Source organism: Anabrus simplex, chromosome 1 (genome assembly GCF_040414725.1).
Source record: "Anabrus simplex isolate iqAnaSimp1 chromosome 1, ASM4041472v1, whole genome shotgun sequence".
Classification (NCBI taxonomy): domain Eukaryota; kingdom Metazoa; phylum Arthropoda; class Insecta; order Orthoptera; family Tettigoniidae; genus Anabrus; species Anabrus simplex.
The window spans coordinates 675,817,469-675,835,596 of NC_090265.1; the positions used below are offsets into that span (position 1 = coordinate 675,817,469).

Here is an 18,128-nt window from a genome sequence, read left to right on the forward strand (position 1 = left end):
AGATATTCCTCTCTTTATTTTGACTACTTCTATTTCCTCTCATTACCTCTCTTCCCTCCTTATTGTAAACTCTTGCATTCTAGTCACCCATCATTATAATTCCTGCTTCTTCATACTTCCCTCTAATTACACTTATTTCACCTATTATATCCTCAAAAAAATTCCTGTTCGCATATGTTGATTCTATCGGAGGATTGTACAAAAACGCCAGGCATATATCTTTCTGTCTAAGCCTTATCCATCTTCCATATCATTCGGTATTTCTTCTATTTGGTTATTAATTTCTCCTTTTATTAGGAGTGTTATTTCTGCAGGGTTTCTACCCCTGGCCCCTTTCTTCTTTTTCATTACATTTCCAACCACGAATCCCTTAGAGACTACCTCTCTCTCTTCTGGTAGCCAAGTTTCTAAAAATGCAAATATATCAAATGCTTCAACCATCTCTGTCACTACCTTATTACCTAATTTACTTAATATTCCTACTATATTTACAAATCCTATCCTTAGTTCTAGTTATTTCTTCTTACTTACATCATCCCCATTTCCTACTTTGTTTTTATTACTCTCGGACAGATTTGAAGTCTTACTCCTTGTAATCCTAGCTTTTTCTACCTCTAACGTATACTCTTCTGGAGTTTTAGGCATTTTACCATTCTCTTTCTCCCCTTATCAGTCTGTGACTTATTTCTCTTTGCCCATAGATCTTTTAAACTTAAATTTTTACTCTTCACCATTGTCGCTCGTCTTTTTACTTCTATCCCGTTGCTGTCCTCTGGGTGTTGCTCGGTTGGGCTGTCTTCCAGTGCGGTGACCTCCGCTTCCGTGTGTGCTGCTAACTGCTCGTCTCCTATATCCGACCTCGAAATGGACTTTGTTCCTCTTCCTTCTGCTGTATCACTCCTACCTACGTCATCACTGATCTCCCTCAATGTTACCTTGGTCACTTCTGTTGCTGCCTCACATATCACACTCTGCTGATGTTGGTGTTTTGTGTCTTTCCCGTAGCTGCACTGGTGACCACGTGCACCACCAGCGACCATCTCCGATGATCAGACTCTCTCCTTCAATGTGGGCCTTTAGTCCCTGATGTCTGGCTTTCCCTAGGTGTCTGCGTAAAATGTTTTGTTCCTTGATGTCGCCGTTGTCCATGTCCCTTCTCACCCAAATTTTCTCCCCTTTTAAGTTACTGCTATTTCTCAGCACTATTTCCACCATCAGGGTTGATGTTAGTTTAACCTTGATCGGCCTTCTGCCCTTCACTTTCCCCACTCTATATACATCGTCTATGTCCACCTCACTAAAATTTATCTTCATTCTTCTTTGTATCACTTCTACCACTTTATATACTATTTCCATGGTCCATTACTGATGTTCGCAGGCCCATGCATGTCGTTGAGCTCTGTGTCGAGGTGTCAGCAAAGAGACACGAGTTGGTCGTTGGCTGGTGAAGCCTATGCACTGCAGTTGCTTCCTTACAGTCCTGGTAGAAATGAGTACCTGACTCCCAACATTCAACTGTGTGGTGATCTGATTCACAGTAGCCTGTCAAGCGCCCGGTATGGTTCTGCGAAGGAGACATGATGTCCGTTCGTTTAACACCTGTGGTCTTCCCAAACGGCAGTTTACACAGGTAGTAACATTCTCTCTGCAATGTTGAAGATCCACCCTCGACACTGTCGATCTCGGAAACCCAAATTCGCGTGTAATGTCCGCAGTACTATGACCCATGCGCTGTGCGCCAATGATCATCCCATGTTCAAAGTCAATTAAGTCGGGACGTGTTGCCATCTTGACGACACTGGTGTCTGTGACAGACTGCTCAGCTACGACGCAGCTAGCCGCAATGCTCAGGGGTCATACATGGCACATTTTCTTATGGGACTCCCCTTCCCGTGATTTTTTGTCACTCATTGTATACAGAAAGGATCATAAAACACAGTGAGAAGTTAGTGTGGGATTAAGGGAGAAACCAAACAAATGAGGACATTGTCTACATCTTCATACCTGCCATCTTCAAATACACTGACTGACAGAGCAAATGCAACACCAAGAAGGAGTGGTCAGAACTTTATGCCAATTGCAGGGTAGACTGATGTCACTGAGGTATGCTCATGATGTGAAATGCACCGCTGTGCTGCGCACGTAGCGAAGGATAAATGGGACACGGCGTTGGCGAATGGCCCACTTCGTACCGTGATTTCTCAGCCGACAGTCATTGTAGAACGTGTTGTCGTGTGCCACAGGACACGTGTATAGCTAAGAATGCCAGGCCGCCGTCACCGGAGGCATTTCCAGCAGACAGACGACTTTACGAGGGGTATGGTGATCGGGCTGAAAAGGGCAGGTTGGTCGCTTCGTCAAATCGCAGCCGATACCCATAGGGATGTGTCCACGGTGCAACGCCTGTGGCGAAGATGGTTGGCGCAGGGACATGTGGCACGTGCGAGGGGTCCAGGTGCAGCCCGAGTGACGTCAGCACGCGAGGATCGGCGCATCCGCCGCCAAGCGGTGGCAGCCCCGCACGCCACGTCAGCCGCCATTCTTCAGCATGTGCAAGACACCCTGGCTATTCCAATATCGACCAGAACAATTTCCCGTCGATTGGTTGAAGAAGGCCTGCACTCCCGGTGTCCGCTCAGAAGACTACCATTGACTCCACAGCATAGACGTGCACGCCTGGCATGGTGCCGGGCTAGAGCGACTTGGATGAGGGAATGGCAGAACGTCGTGTTCTCCGATGAGTCACGCTTCTGTTCTGTCAGTGATAGTCACCGCAGACGAGTGTGGCGTCGGCGTGGAGAAAGGTCAAATCCGGCAGTAACTGTGGAGCGCCCTACCGCTAGACAACGCGGCATCATGGTTTGGGGCGCTATTGCGTATGATTCCACGTCACCTCTAGTGCGTATTCAAGGCACGTTAAATGCCCACCGCTACGTGCAGCATGTGCTGCGGCCGGTGGCACTACCGTACCTTCAGGGGCTGCCCTATGCTCTGTTTCAGCAGGATAATGCCCGCCCACACACTGCTCGCATCTCCCAACAGGCTCTACGAGGTGTACAGATGCTTCCGTGGCCAGCGTACTCTCCGGATCTCTCACCAATCGAACACGTGTGGGATCTCATTGGACGCCGTTTGCAAACTCTGCCCCAGCCTCGTACGGACGACCAACTGTGGCAAATGGTTGACAGAGAATGGAGAACCATCCCTCAGGACACCATCCGCACTCTTATTGACTCTGTACCTCGACGTGTTTCTGCGTGCATCGCCGCTCGCGGTGGTCCTACATCCTACTGAGTCGATGCCGTGCGCATTGTGTAACCTGCATATCGGTTTGAAATAAACATCAATTATTCGTCCGTGCCGTCTCTGTTTTTTCCCCAACTTTCATCCCTTTCGAACCACTCCTTCTTGGTGTTGCATTTGCTCTGTCAGTCAGTGTAGAATGGCTCTCTCCTTATCAGTCCCAGTTCTTCTACATCTGTTTCTTCTCAGCCCCCAGCGAGTTCGTTTCTTCTTTCCAGCTTTGTCAGGAGGGCAGGCTTCAACACCCATTGAGTAGCCATCTTGGCAGATTTTCAATCTGTCATTGTATCCTATTCATATTCTTATCTTTTTATACAGGATGTTGCTGAGCTGAGTGGCTCAGGCGGTTGAGGCACTATCCTTCTGTCCTCAACTTGGCAGGTTCATTCCTGGCTCAGTGCGGCACTATTTGATGGTGCTCAAATACGTCAGCCTCGTGTCGGTAGATTTACTGGTATGTAAAAGAACTCCTGCGGGACTAAATTCCGGCACCTCGGCGTCTCCAAAAACCATAAAAATAGTTAATAGGACGTAAAGCAAATAACATTATTATAATTATACAGGATGTTTCAAATATACACGGCATAATTTCAGGGTTGGGTTCCTCAAATATAGAGAAGGAAATAAGTTGATATAAACATGGGTCTGGAAACTTGTACTTTTCGTGATATCAGACTCTGTCTTGAACTAGAACCTCAAGTGTTGTGGGCTATCTCTCATGTACTGATGTCCTCCAGTCATTACCTTACAAGAAGTGTTCTAAATGCCCACCTGCCATACAACAGGCTTATGCTCGACGTCGCATGGAGTTACAAACACATTCAAATATGTCCGGTATTATATGTCCCGTTTGAAAGGTCCTTACAATTCTGCTGTGAAGTGTTGCTTCATCCTCCACAGTAGTCGCGTACATCAAAGACTTTGCTTAATTTTACACAAAGAAGTCCAACAGATTTAGATCAGGTGATCGTAGAGGCCAAGAAAGTAAGCATTTCTGGACTCATGTTCTTATATACTTTTTTGCCTTCTCTGTATGCGAGAAATCCAACCTTGAATCACACTATATATTTCTTGACTAAACCTCCATAATTTTTGCATGAAAGAAAGCGCTGCTGTTGCTTAACTCATGGGATATTACTTTTTCAACAGTGCAATAACTCTCCTCCTTTGACTTCTGCAAATGACCCAGCCAAGATCAGATAAACATCAGTCTCTTCTCCTTGTCCCTGTTGAATGCAGACACACACAGTAAATTATGATGCATGAAGGACATTTTATTGTATTGATTAATGATGACTTTTGAATTAGGCCTACAGTGTTTCATTATTCTAACACAGCATCTTTCCTTCCAGGGGTGCCAATCTGTTGGCTGTAAATGCAGATGGAAATATGCCATACGATATATGTGAAGATGAGGCAGCCTTAGACTACATCGAAGGGGAAATGGCACGCCGTGGGGTTACTCAAGAATTAATAGATGAAACTCGGGCTTTCACTGAGACTCAAATGCTCCAAGACCTTCAGCAGGCTGTTGCCCTTGATTTGGATATCGAACTTCCTGACCACCAAGGTGCTACTCCGGTGAGATCTCTTGAAGACTTTGATATTTCAGTTTCATTTGTATTTTCCATCTTCAGAGAGAGAAAGAATGGGTGCATTCCATTTAATCTCTCATCACTTGATTTGTGTCTCTGCTTATTAAACTTACTCTATAAACTACTACAGATGTTGATATTAAATGTATTTTTGGCTATGGACTGATTTAAAAGCTGGCTTATCTGATCTTAGCAATCATCATAATCATAACCATCCTTTCTCTTTATCCAGCTTCTGCCAGGTTGGGGCCTTTATGGTACTTCTCCACCTTCCTTTCTCCTTCCACCATTTCTCTTCCATCATTTTATCCTAGTTGAGGTTCCTTCTTCTTCTTGAATCGATCCACCTTGTTCTAGGTCTCCCTCTTGCTCTCTTTCCCTCATACAGTATGCGCAACTTTTAGTGATACCTGGTTTTACAGGGATGAGGCGTAAGGAGGGAGCTCTCCCGGTTCTGGAAATACTGCCAACTGAATGGAAATGAAATCTGAATTGAATTGATAGTATGATCGATCGAAATGAATTGTCTAAAGTTTTATTTATCTTGGCATGAATTCTCTGAAATATCACTTCCACAATCACTTTCACAATTGCCACTGCTATCTGCAGTAGTATTAATTCTCAGACATATTGTCCCCACTATGGCAAACTAGCGAAAGTGACAAACTAGGAAACCTGTAGTTCTAAAGTTTTGGTCTGGATTTTATTAATTATATAATGTCTACCTTCTGACAAGTCTCATCTGCAGCTCGTTCTGTATTGCTAACACATAAAACCAATCATTAAGTATAAAAATTTATTTGACACGAGTAATCACAACTTCTTTCAGCTCTCCCAATTTTTGACGATTTGCAGATTCGTTAGTTTGTTAGAGCGGGGACAATATCACTTCCACAATCACTGTCACAATCATCACTGTTATCTGCAGTACTATTAATTACAATCTTGTCCATGGCTATTTTCATGACACCGTTGTGCCTCCAGCATTCCTCTTCCATTTCTTTCACCTTTCTGCAATACCCCTCCCAATATGCGGCAAATACTAAATGGAATGCTCCGATGGTCAGTTGTCATAAGTTAACTGCTGACATGTCTCCCATAATACTGCGTCTTTTGAATTCGCATTCTATTTTTGCCCATGCCAATTTAATGGCATTGAGATCACAGTTGTATGGGGGAAGACGAAGGACGACATGACCTGTTTCACCAGCCATGACATCAGCAGCATAAATTTTATTAACCCTTGTCTAGTCGCACGAAAATTATGGCATTACTAGTCGCGCACGGAGGTAACCTCCGGGGTTAAAAATGTGCGTCATTCTCGTCCTTTGAGATGTTGTTTTGGTATGTTCGTTTGCAGTATTCTTCGGTATAATTAAAAGAAATCCTTTTAAGTACTTGTAGGTTATTTTTACACAGTTTGATCTAAAAGCAGAATACTGTACACCACAACTATGTCAAATGATCTTATGATATTAAATTTAAGAGACTCACCATACCTATGACGATCACATCATATGAAATATGAAATAATATTTTTCTAAAATAAGTTTAGAAAAACAAAATGACGTCATCGACCTCCAAAATAAAAAAAACATGCACTAAAATATAAGGTAATTTACTTAATCACACACGGAAGAAACGTCCAGGCGATGTCACTCGTCACAACAATGATCCCATACTCGCACAGAAGATGGACGATCTAGCCAAAATGCTGACAGGACGAGTCCAAATGAACAAGGAGAAAAGTATAGGGATGGGGAGGCCCACAGTTCAACTGGGAAGTTCAGTACCATGCAAAATGTAATCGGCCCGGAAGAAATTTCCGTGAGCGACTAATTAAAGGTTAAGAGGCCTGTTTTCCTCACTCATGTTCAATCCTAACCCATATTTTGGCTTTGCTGTGTAAACGACAACAGTACTAGTACGTAAATTGTACACCAGATGTCTCACGGCGGTGCATAATCGATTCATAGTTTGTGTTTCAAAGGTTGCTACTATGAATCAGGAAGATAACCAAGGTCTACCGATTCAGCACTAGGGAGCCCTGATATTACTAAAAGTTGCGCGTACTGTACTTCATCTCCAGCTGGACTGAGTGGCTCAAATGGTTGAGGCGCTGGTCTTTTGACCCCAACTTGGCAGGTTTGATCCTGGCTCACTCCGTTGGTATTTGAAGGTGCTCAAACACATCAGCCTCGTGTCGGTAGATTTACGGGACTAAATTCCGGCACCTTGGTGCCTCTGAAAACCGCAAGAGTAGTTAGTGGGACGTAAAGCAAAATAATAATATTATTACCGTATTTACGCGAATAATCCCCGCCACTGAATAATCTCTGCACTCTAACTTTTCAAAGGTTGATTTTGAAAAGAAAAAAATGCCAACATTGACTCAAATAAAACCCGCACCCGAATTTCGTACCTCATTAAATATATATATATATATATATATATATATAGGTATTATTAGCGTAAATACGGTACTTCATCTCTATCATGTTTGCTATTCTTTCCTCCTCCATCCGATTTAGTATCGAAACTTAGTTTATTCCTATCAATTCTCTCAGTTAGGTTTTCTGTTCAGACTTTCTTCGGGGCTGTTGTGCGATGGGGTTTGGTTTTATTCTCTTTATATATGGTTGAAGATTAACTTTCATTATGTTAATATGAGCTTATTACTGTATAGACGACTGAAATTTTGAAAGTATATCATGATAAGTAAGGAGGATACTGTTATGTTTCAGCTTCACATTGCAGCAGCTAATGGTTACTTGAGAGTTGTGGAATATCTTCTAGACCAGCATGTTTCTGTCGATGTGAGGGATAACGATGACTGGCAGCCCGTTCATGCTGCCGCCTGCTGGGGTCATGTAAGTTCCCTTTGTTAATTTATCACAAGTTTATACCGAGAATTTATTAAGACAGTTACCCTTTATCACTAAATTTGTTTCTGTGTACCTGTGCTACATCTTTAGCAGTGAAAAAGGATATCTCGATATGTCATCATTAAGAGAAACATTCCATTGCTACCTGGCAAAAAGGTCAAAATGTTTTATGAGAACTTTCAGAGATATGTGCGAATTGGTGATTGATACTCAGCTTGGTTTACAACAAGAAGAGAACTACAGCAAGGCTATCTATACAAATAAATCTACCATTCCTGCCCTGGATTCACATGGGAGCAATTTTTGAATTTATGGTGATAGACCTTATAAGATTTCCTTGTAGGTGATATTAGTATTGGAAAGGAACAACAAGTGTCAAATCAAGTCATAAATAAGTAGGTAACTTGTAGACAATATTAGTTGTTTTTCCTTGCGATGTATACTGGAATTATTGAGCAAAAAACTATCTACCAAAAGATCAGCAACAGCATACACCTATCATTATAAGTGATTTTATGTTATAGTTTGTAGTAAAACATCAACCTTAAAATTAGAAATCTATTTTTGGGGGTACAGTGAGTTTGTCAGTTTGAATTATGTGCCCAGAAGTAACAAAGTAACGTCATTTTCTCTAAAAGAGAAATTTTCTCCACCAGTTCGATTGCACCATCCTTTTTAACACGAAGAGCATCCCTTATTTTTATATCACTATAGTTCTGATACATTCTGTATACTGTGCGTGGCTCAGAGTGTCTTTTTCAAGGCACTTCAGGCTGCCTACCTGTTAACTTGCTTCTTTCTTCCAGTGTGATATTTAAACCATTGCTATGCTTTCACTAAAACTAAGGTCATTCCTAAACCATAAATGAAAATTACATACTGTAAAGTATAATTTTATATTAATAAGAATATTGCGGAGAGTAAATAATATATTTTGGTAAGGATTGCGGGTACCCCCAAAATCATATTTCACCGGGCGAGTTGGCCGTGCGGTTAGGACCGAGCAGCTGTGAGCTCGCATCCGGGAGATAGTGGCTTTGAACCCAACTGTCGGCAGTCCTGAAGATGGTTTTCTGTGGTTTCCCATTTTCACACCAGGCAAATGCTGGGGCTGTACCTTAATTAAGGCCACAGCCGCTTCCTTCCCATTCCTAGGCCTTTCCCATCCATCGTCGCCATAATACCTACTGTATCTGTGACGGTGAAACGTAAAACAAATTGTAAAAAATAATTAGATTTCTAATTTTGAGGTTAATGTTTTACTGCAAACTATAACATAAAATCACTTTTAAAGATAGGTGTATGCTGTTGCTGATCTTTGGCAGATATTTTTTGCTCAACAATTCCTCAGCGCATACTAGGGGTCTATCATTGATGCAGCATGAGCTAAGAAAGCCATTTTCTTTGTGCCTTCCTTCACTAAAATTGCCATTATAGTAGAACCTTGATTATCCATCTTAATGGACAGCACATACTGAGTGGTTAATCAACAAAACAGGATAATCCATGTCACCACTTTTAATGGACTTTAAATTACTTAAATATAATCATAAAATATAGTAATCCCTCTTAAAGGACAAATTTTTACAGGTAGACAACACAATAACCATCATAAATATTCATGTAAATTACCAATAGAACAAGAATAAATTAAATCTACCTGGTGTCATTTAAGCTGCTTTAACAAGTCTGTTACCTTTTTTTACACTCTCCTTCTTTATGTCCATTGTAGCTTTCTAATTACAAGAATGTTGAAAAATCCATATCGTCCTCTTGCTTCAAGATGACCATTAAAGTCTCAGTCGACTCCTGTGTGGTGTGAAGCAGTACATGATTGACTGTGATGCACTCTTCTTCCCTGTTCCCCTCACTTTCACATGTTCCTTTGCAGCTGAAATTACGTGAATAACACAGCACCTAGTTCTTTTAAAGATGATGTCTTCAATGTTTTTCTTTTAGCGAGTCCATGCAAACTGTCAGACTCATCGCAAATCTGAACACTTTTTCTTTATTCTTCATTAGGTCCCACACTGCTGTAACACCAACCTCTGATGTTATATTAATTTTATTTTCAGTTATTAAAACTACACATTTTCTCTTTGCTGCAGATTTCAGACTCGACATTTCTCGACTGATAAGTGTTCATTTTACCTTTCCTAGCTTTACACTGATATGTTAGAAACTGCAACATGTTGTACAACACATTTGTTATTAATATCAGAGGTGACAATGGCAGACTAAAAGGTCCACTGAATCAAGCTGTAGATGTCCCCCTCAGCCTTGTAATAACTCACAAATGTACATCATCTGCTCACTAAGAATTAACTCGTTGGGCTGAATGGCTCAGATAGTTGAGGCGCTGGCCTTCTGACTCCAACTCAGCAGGTTTGATCCTGGCTCAGTCTGGTGGCATTTGAAGGTGCTCAAATACGTCAGCCTCGTGTCGGTAGATTTACTGGCACGTAAAAGAACTCCTGCAAGACTAAATTCTGGCACCTCGGCATCTTCGAAAACCATAAAAATAGTTAGTAGGACATAAAGGAAATAGCATTAAGAATTAACTTGCTTCAATTTAATCGTCTCCCACAAGTACAACACCATTATAGTTGGTTCGTTATTGAACATTATAAATTTTCCAGCTAACTCATTCCTGGTTGCCAGCATTTCACCCCGGTGTGCTAAATTGGGCTCATCAGTTGGTAAATAACACACCTACCAAGACGGATGGCTAGTGCGTACCGTGGAGACCACTGCGTAGGCTACTTGGAGCCACCAGCAGTGCCAGTGCACTATGAGAGACTTTCTCATTTTCAAAAATTGATGCCTGCCTGACCATCAGATGATATAGATATTGATTCCCATAGGGAACTTGAAATATTTGTCTCAAATGAGTCTCCACTTTGTTCAGTGTTATTGTATTTCGCGTTACTGCTTCCGTAGAAGAAGAGGAATATCAGTTTAACATGGGGTTGAAATGCTGGCAACCAGGAATGAGTTAGCTGGAAAATTTATCATGTCCAATAACGGACCATTTATATTGGTATTGTAATACCAAGTGTTTTCAATTTTATATTTGGTGATTGCTTTTGTTGTATGTGATATTATTCCTATTATGCCATCTGTGGTTGAGGATGACTTCAAATGTTGAACAGAGGTTGAAACTAGTCCCACAATGAATAAAGTATAGGTACAACAAATTAAGTGTATTGAATAGGTGGACCTTCTACTTTTGATTGTGATCAGTTGTCAATACAGATCCAGAATGAATTTATTACTTACTAACATATGTACCCGTTCTTCGTACGGGGATTGGTAATCGATTTCACGGCTCCTTCATGAATTTATCCGAAGTTTCACGCCTGTATTCAAAAGTTTAATACGGCATGTTAAACTGATATTCTTCTATGGAAGCAGTAACGCACAATGCGATAAAGCTGAACAAAGTGGAGACAGAATGAGGACGATCACAGAATTTATTGAATGGTACAGTTCCTGGTCTGAAGTTGCGCGTAATTCTCGGTTACATATTGTTCATCTTAAACCGGGAGTGAACTTGTGCCTGAAGACTCATGAAACCAATCGTTGACGATAACCTCTCTTTTTCTGTTCCTGAAAAGAGTAAAATGGCTCTTTAGTTAAACCCTTTAACCCAACTTGAAAGGGCAGGACAGCCTGTAAAACAGTCTGCTAATGATATCTGCCTTGTTATCCTCCTATCAAAAAGGTGCACATGAGAAAAACGTTCTTAAAAATTTCTATGAAGGCTGATAGTTTTCCGTTAAGGTTGGTCATTTATATTTTGTGGGAGGGTAAAATCACTGTTTTGACTTCCTATAAACTCCAAACTAATCCGGTATTTAGAAATATTATTGGCCCTAAAATCTATCTGAAGACAGGTGGATTCTAAATATAAAGTTTGTTAGAAATATATCCAGTAGTTTCCCACTACTAAGAACTCAACAAACTGACAAACAGACAAATCGACACACAGACAGACACCAAAGATTAAAAAAATGCAGGTGGTCATTATTAAACCTGAAATGGATAACTGTAAGCAATTCATGCCAAAATATTCAATGTACAGACTCATGGCCATTACAAATTTACTTATATAGATAAGAAATCTGCTCCTTGTACAACACCTTTTGGGCCATGTCCACTGGACTTAGCCTGTAAAACTGTTGGTTAATGATATCTACCTTACCAATCATCCTATCGAAAAAGTGCTTATGAGAAAAAAGTGTTAGAAATGGTTTCAGTCAAAGTTTGTAAAATCCCATGCATGTTGGTCTGGTATATTTTGTGGGAGAGTAAAATCACTGTTTCCTAAAAACCCTCAGTCCACTCCAGGTATTTGAAATGCTATGGACCTTAAAACCTACCTTTGGACAGGGGGATGCTAAATATGAAGTTCGGTTAAATTATTTCCAGTAATTTTTGCAGTTATAAGAAATATGCCTTTAGGCTTTTAGGCTAAGTCTGCTGGAACTTAGACTGATAAATGATCTGTTAATGAAAGCCCCCTTATTAATCCTCCTGTCGAAAAGATGCACATGAGAAAAAGTTTTAGAAATTGATTTCCATTAAGTTTGGTTGTGAATATTTTGTGGGAGCGTAAAATCCCGGTTTCGGTTTCGTGTAAATCCACAGTCATTTCAGGGATTTAGAAACAATATTGGCCCTAAAACCTACCCAAGGACAGTTGGATTCTAAATATGAAGTTTGATAGAAATATATCCAGTAGTTCTCAAGTTATAAGAACTCAGACAGGCAAACAGACACCAAAGCTAAAAAATGTGCAGATGGTCATTACTACACATGAAACAGACAACTGAACAAAAATGTTGCCAAAGTAGTCGGTGTACAGACACACGGTCATTACAATTTTATTTATATAGATGAGATTTCAGATTGACGCACACTGAAAAATATTTGTGATGCAGTATTCTGACAAGGGTGAAAGTGTTTAACCTTAACGGAGAATGAGACGAAAGTTATGCACTCGGAGATGTTACACGCTAGTTATAGGTGTGATTCAGAAAGTAGAAAAGCCACAGCGTAGTCACGCCGCTGCTACACGCGCCATGGACTGGGAGTGGGCACATTATATTATTCATCAGTAATGGAATGGACACTGTAAAGTATGTTTGAGATTGTTGACTTTGAATAGCTTCTCTTTCTTTCATGATGGATCACATATTAACCAGTTAAGTTAAAAGATAAATGATTTTACACAACATAAAATTAATTTTTAAAATGTATGAAGTTGTGTCTTCAGGAGGCGTGATTAGCTCAGTGACTTGGCTGCTGGCTTCCCACCCAGAAGGCTGAGGTTTGAATCCCAGTTGATTCTGGGTCAAGATTTTCATCTCAAGAATCACGTGTCCCAGATGAGCATCCGGTCTTAGACCCCCAGCCAAAACCAAAATGAGCCTGGATGTTTCCAGCAACTCCAGAAATAATTCTCTGGTTCCCTCATACAACCTCTCGCTCTGCCACGGCTGGATCGGTGCTCTCTCTATTACACATGCTTGACATTTGGCTATTTAAGCCGGCCGAGTCCAGAGCTCCGGGGCAGCCGTTGGTGGAAGCTGGAGAAGGAGACAACACTGTCCTCTGCATTTTGTAAATATTAATATAATAAAAATTAATATAACAAAAAACAGTCTCTTTCAATTGTTGCTAAATTTCGTTATTATAACTCCGTCATCAAACCAGAAGCAATGTATGCAAGTGAAACATTATTCAAACTAAATACCCAAGCAACAACAGACAAACTGCAGAAAGTGGATAGAAGAATTCTCCAGACAATTATTAAAAACATCAGGTTGGTGATGGCCAGTGGAGACTTAATTCAGTGATTTACAAAGAAAGCGAATCAATTATTGACACGATGAGAAAATGGAGGATTGCATTCTTTGGTCACATACACTGTTTGCCACATTTTAGACTCCTAAAACAGCTTTTTGATTTCTTTTGAAATAATAAAACAAAAACACTTGGTTTAAAGAAATACAAATGGATTTGGATAAATTGAAAATAACTACAGAACAAATTGAAAATAGAGAAGAAGATTCTAAACAACAAATATACAAAACTATTACTTACAGCATCAAAACAGAAGCAGAAGAATGTGCTGGAAGATCGTCTAGAATGAAGAAGTTTTGGGAAAAGAAGAAATTATTAAGTGTTAAAAAATGAAATTTTTTTGATGTTCTTACTTTTTGAAGATTTTATTGTATAAGGTTGATTTTGGTGCTCCAATGTGGGCATAAACAGTGTAAATAAATAAGTTAAAAAAAAATAAAGCATTTGAGACACCACCAGGCATGTAAACTCTGGTTCCCGCCAGAGACGGGTACCATCCCCTCGTCAGGACTCCAACTTTCGCTCCCTCCAGGTCGTGGCTGGCTTTTATACCCTAGGGCAGACTCACGTGTATGGTAGCAAGCATTTCCCTGGAGGGAGCATCAGCCAGATTATCCAGCGAGGCAATGGGGCACCACGAGAGGCTAATGCCTCTCTCTGCTCTTTTCTATTACTATCAGTGTTTAATATTTTGAGATCTGCGCTTATGTCCATGAAGTAATGCAGTTTTTTATTCTTTGTATCTGGTGTAGAAATGACATTTTGTTTGGCCAATAAATATAGCACTACAGTTCATTTGAATTCATGTATTCCACATTTGGAAAGTTTGTTTATATGAAGTCATGTCTTCAGTGTGGATACCAGTCTATGTGCGTGTACATAGCTATATTATGATCATGAACATGTTTATCAGAGAGTCACTGTACAGTTGCACAAAAAAAAAAAGGAGTGCACTCTTGATAACAAGGAATTATTGTGTTAACTTATTCATTTGTTTAATGCCACTGGATCTGAAGAGGTCTCTGCGAGAGGTAAAAAGAACACTCTTGATATCAAAATTGCGCTCATTCTTTTGTAGAGCAACTGTATATTGCTTTAAAAGAATAGAGATTCATTTTTCTTGGGCAAAGAATAATCCACAGTCTGGTTAATCAAGGGTAGTCTAGGTTCTTCTGTACTTGGCTCCTGTTTGCTATGGATTAACATTTCCTACACCTAAACCTTCCTTGGTTAGTACTCTAGACAAGTATGAAAATGCATCAAAATCCATATGGTGGTTCTTGAGATTAGCCTGCACAAACATAGAACAGACTCCGACAAGAGACTTTATTTTATGATATGTATATGTACAGTACGTGCAAAGAAAACAGACCTCTATTAATTATGTTCTTTCTTTGAATTTCAGTTGGAAGTACTTGAGCTAATGTGCCAACATGGTGCTGATTTGAATGCAAAAACAAAGCACGATGAAACTCCTGCTGGTAGGTTCTCAGTAATTTAGAATAAGTTTTAGGCTACATTCTAGATATTTATCATTGCTAATGAATGAAAATGATTTTGATAAGGAAATTAGAAAGATCAATGTTACATCATGGTAATTTTCTTTCATATGTTTGCAGACATTTGTGAAGATCCAGAACTCCGGGAACGCATAATTCAACTGCGTAGTGAACAAGAAACAAAGAGAATGCAGGAAGCAAAGAACCGCCGCGTGAAACGTTCACAATCTAATACTCGCACTCAGTCCGTTAGACGCACATCAATTCGAGACAAATCCCTCACGGCCAAGAAGGATGCTGCTGAAGAAGCTCGGTTACGAATGCAAGCCCGTGATGTAAGTAGTCACTTCTTATGATGGGAGGAGTATGATGCTTTTTAAAAGTGTGTTGATCACAGTGTACTAAAGGGAATTTGAAAGATCACTTCAATACAGGAAAAAGGTTCACTACTCCTTTCTCCTATTAGTGGCTTCTGTAAAAATAAGCAAACCTGTTAAGTGCCAATAATGACAGGAACCCCTGTAGGTGGGGGACGCAGACAAAGAATATACCTATGGTATCGCCTGTCGTAAGAGGCGACTAAAAGGGGCGACCAAGGGATGATTGAATTAGAACCATGACATTATTTGTAATTAGTACCATCGTGCGAGGAACACCATGGGTCACCTTTACTTGCGAGTAGTACCACTATGTTAGGTATATAATAGGTTTGTGATTAGTAGCAACAGAGGGTGAATCAGTATGAGTTTTACAGTAGCCGTGATTAGTACCACTATATGAGCGATACCGTGGGTTTCCGTTGCCTGTGATTAGTATCCACTATGAGAGGAATGCAATGGGATAGTAAGAGTCCTTGTGTAGTACACCTGTGTGAGGAACATCATGGGTTTGGACATGATATAGGCTTTTGGGCTTATGCCGAGTGGCTATGGGAAGTCCACTTTTGCCCATATTGGCTATTGGCTAAGTTCTTTATGGAGCATTTTGAGGAGGAGGCTATTGCTTTGGCGCCCGTCACACCTATGATATGGTAGGGATATGTGAATGATACATTTGTGGTCTGGACAGAAGGATCTGAAAAACATTTTCTTCTAAACCACCTAAATCAGCAACATCCTTCAATTAAATTCACTACGGAGATGGAGTTGGATGGATGTCTTCCTTTCTTGGATGTTCTAGTAAAAAAGAAACCGGATGGCTCTGTAGGACATACCGTCTATCGTAAGCCTACTCACACAAATCACTATCTTCATGCAGACACTCACCACCATCCAGCACAAAACAAGCCATTCTCACGACCCTCACCAAGAGGATATAGATGTTGATTCCCACAGGGAACCTGAAATATTTGTTCCGAATGAGTAAATTTATAATACCAATATATTTGGTCCGTTATTGGACATTATAAATTTTCCTGCTAACTCCTTCTTGGTTGCCAGCATTTCGCCCCAGTGTGCTAAGTTGGGCTCATCAGTTGGTAAATAGCACACCTACCATGACGCATATTGGTATTACTCACCAAGAGGGCGAGACAAATTTGTGAACCATCAAATATCCAGGTGGAGACGGACACGCTCAAAGTCACGTTCAAGGGTAATGCATCCCAGAGAAACGACCAAGCAAAGCTCACAGAAGGAAGAAGTGAAGGGAACTGCCTACTTGCCTTAAATTCACAGCACCACAGATCGAATTGCCAAGGTCCTCTGCAAACACAATGTAAAAACCATGTTTGGCACAGTCACTAAAATTGCTCACAGTCTGGGTAAAACTAAAGACAAATTGTCCCCACTTTTACATCCTGGGGTATACGAAATTCCCTGTACTTACAATAAGGTATACATTGGCCAAACATGCCGGTCCATTGGTACCCATATCAAGGAACATGAACGTAATATTAGTCTCAACCATCCAGACAAATCAACAATAGCTGAGCACGCTCTATCGTTGGGCCATGATGTCATGTTCCAAGATGCTCGAGATGAGTAAATTTATAATACCAATATATTTGGTCCGTTATCGGACATTATAAATTTTCCTGCTAACTCATTCTTGGTGCCAGGTCCAGGATTATACAGAAAGCTGTGGAAATACGTAGAAATCCTAACAATTTCAACAGGGACACTGGCTATCAATTAAGTAATACCTGGTTGCCAGCCATTAAGGATTTACGTAGGTAAGTTCCCTTCTCTGTCCCTTCACTGTTGTTATTTCGTTTTGGTGTTTTCCAAATTTGTACGTTCCTGATTGCCAGATGTTTCATTACAGGCTTGTGTCAATGTCATACACCTGTCACTGTCATGTTGTGTACGCCTGTTATGTGAACCTCAGACTGTTTCTGATGGTTCCGTCAGCTTCCACTTCGAACACTAGCACTGTACCGCATCCGGGGAGTCATCTGGTGATAATGAACTTTCCATTTCTATTATAATGTCTAAATTCAAAGCTCATTGTTTAATAAGCCTTTCTCGTGGACAGTTGAGATTTTCTTCTGATGACGCAGAACAAGTTCTCTGCGAAACGTAAAGAATTTCACCTTATTTACTAGACACGGCTTAAGCCCGAAAGCCTATATCATGTCTATAAGTATGGGCCGTGAAAGCATCAGTGGCAACATCATGTGTTTGCATTGCCTATGAGTGGTGCTGTAATGTGAGAAACACCATAGGTTTGCGTTACCTGTGTGTATTACTTTACCTGTGAGTAGTACCACAATGTGTGGAACACCGTAAGTGTACGTTACTCATGATTAGTACCGCTACTTGAGAAATACCATGGTTCTTACTTTCCTAGTGATAAGTACCATTATGAGAGGCCGTTGACCTGGATTTTGGACCCCTTTAGACAACAAGCATCATTGATACAGGATTGTGCTTTAGAAGCAGCCCCTTGGTCAGTATATACTATTGTTTTAATATAGTTTCTGGGAAGGTGGGGCATTGTGGGTCGAATCTACTGATAGCAGCATATGGAGGAAGAGA

At 40.6% G+C, this 18,128-nt stretch overlaps 1 protein-coding gene across 2 annotated transcripts in view; it reads left to right on the forward strand.

Moving 5' to 3' along the window:
* Window positions 1-18,128, forward strand: part of MYPT-75D (Myosin phosphatase targeting subunit 75D) — a 53,799-nt gene that overhangs the window by 20,177 nt on the left and 15,494 nt on the right. For both annotated transcript variants that reach the window (XM_067135879.2, XM_067135880.2), the window contains exons 5-8: window positions 4,656-4,884; window positions 7,643-7,768; window positions 15,057-15,132; window positions 15,271-15,485. In XM_067135879.2, the coding sequence (XP_066991980.1) occupies window positions 4,656-4,884; window positions 7,643-7,768; window positions 15,057-15,132; window positions 15,271-15,485 (646 nt within the window). The remainder of the gene's footprint in view (window positions 1-4,655; window positions 4,885-7,642; window positions 7,769-15,056; window positions 15,133-15,270; window positions 15,486-18,128) is intronic.